This window comes from Tachysurus vachellii, chromosome 4 (genome assembly GCF_030014155.1).
Source record: "Tachysurus vachellii isolate PV-2020 chromosome 4, HZAU_Pvac_v1, whole genome shotgun sequence".
Classification (NCBI taxonomy): domain Eukaryota; kingdom Metazoa; phylum Chordata; class Actinopteri; order Siluriformes; family Bagridae; genus Tachysurus; species Tachysurus vachellii.
Window position 1 is genome coordinate 18,358,852 of NC_083463.1, and position 1,788 is coordinate 18,360,639.

The window sequence follows — 1,788 nt, forward strand, 5'->3', positions numbered from 1 at the left end:
ATCTCTTGCAAGCTTTATTAGTCACACACACAAAACTTTTTTTTTTTATGTTTGCTGTTATCTTTACATTCTGTCAGCTGTCTATATAATATCTGCTCAGGAGAAAAACTCTTGTTTATCTTGAGTCTTGGGCTGTAACCAAGAAGAAATAAAAACCCTGAATGACGCAGCAACATCCAACCAATCAGGACGCAGAGAGTTTTCTGTTCGACTTACAATTAAGAAAGTTTTACAAATCACTTTTGCAGGAATTAAAACAGGGGTAGTTTAGTCAATGCTCAAATTTATTGGGATTAGTTGTAAAAAATCACTTTGTAAATGTCTACTTGAAAAACTTTACAGATAAAAAGGTTTGATGAACAGAATGCTGGAGAATGAGTCATGTAAACAGGGCAAAGTTGCGACAAGGACAGGATACAGTTGGTCAGATGTTTAAAAAGGTCGTCCAGTTATAACCACTTTAAGTTAACAAGGAAAGGTTACAATTAATACATATTTGGTAACACTGCAATGTTAAAGAACTTGGCACTACTTGACCCCAGCCTCTACGAGCTAAGCCTCCAGACGTTCTGTAATATACTCTATAAGACTCTTTATTGCGTTTAACCACTGAGTGGAATTTTTGTTTAGTTTTGTTTTCACAGCAGCAGTAGTTAACTTGCGACAGAGAATGGTCCATGCTGACGTATAGCCTGATGTGTGGTTGAAATCTCTTCTGCAGTTAACAATTAAGAATTATTTGTAAACATTGAGCGTCATTGCAACACAACGATCCATCAAATATTATCAAGCGAGCTCTCATAAGTATTGTTAATTCATATAAATATTAACGCAAGTTACGAATTAGTTTCATCCAGGAGTAAAACTGTCACTGATATAGAATTAGAGCTGATTGTGTTCTACAAGCCACACTGTTACTGAACATATTTGAACAGTCTGATAGCACACCTGTTCAGTTTGGATTTGGATTTAAGCCTCAATATTTTCAGGCCCTTGATTCATCACTTAAAAATGAAAATCAAAATGTGTGGGCATCCAAAACTAATCACACATCAGTTATTGTTATACATCACAACAAAGCTGCAACGTTAAAAAAATACTGTTTGTGGACGGTCTATTTGCACTACTGAGCTCATTAAGACTTTTACATTTCAGGGGGAAAAAAAAACATTTTGTTCTTAGATTCAGAATTCTGTGCAGTGACGAAGCTACTCGAGCAGCAACATTTCACATTATGCGTTCCAACAAGAAGCCTGATCAACAAAGGCTCTTATTAAATAGGATAAAAGTTCTATCCCATTTCTCACTGTTTACTCTGCTGCAATTAGCTGAAAGGCTCCTAGATGGATGTGGAGCTTCACCCGGTTCTGAGTCTCGGCTTTGGGCTAGTGGTCGGAGAAGCCTGGCATGGGGAACGGCCGGGCGAACGCCTCGACCTGACTGCGCAGCTCACCGATCCGTGCAACAGTCTCGGGGTCCTCCAGTAGAAAGCTCTTAAACTCCGCTAATTTCTCTACATGCGATAAGAAAAGGGTGACAAGAAAAGAGTGAGAGATGAGAAGGAGGGAGCATAAGGACATAAGGATCGTATACAGCTCAGAATCAACAATAATTAAAGAAGCAGTGTGTAATTTATCTTTGCTGTACGTGAACCAAATCACTATAGCAATAAAAACTGATTTCCCTTCTTCTTTTTTGATACTACACAGGGTGCACAAATCACTAACTCGGGCACCCGGGACAAAATTACGTGTCTTGGCTATTAGTTTTTATTCATAGTTTCCCGCC

General features: G+C 38.5%; 1 protein-coding gene across 1 annotated transcript in view; it reads right to left on the reverse strand.

Annotated features, from left to right (window-relative positions):
• Positions 1–263: 263 nt before the first annotated feature.
• shmt2 (serine hydroxymethyltransferase 2 (mitochondrial)) overlaps positions 264–1,788 on the reverse strand; it is a 37,621-nt gene continuing 36,096 nt past the window's right edge. The window contains exon 12 of the mRNA XM_060868159.1: positions 264–1,513. Coding sequence (XP_060724142.1) covers positions 1,386–1,513 — 128 coding nt within the window. The 3' untranslated portion in view covers positions 264–1,385. The remainder of the gene's footprint in view (positions 1,514–1,788) is intronic.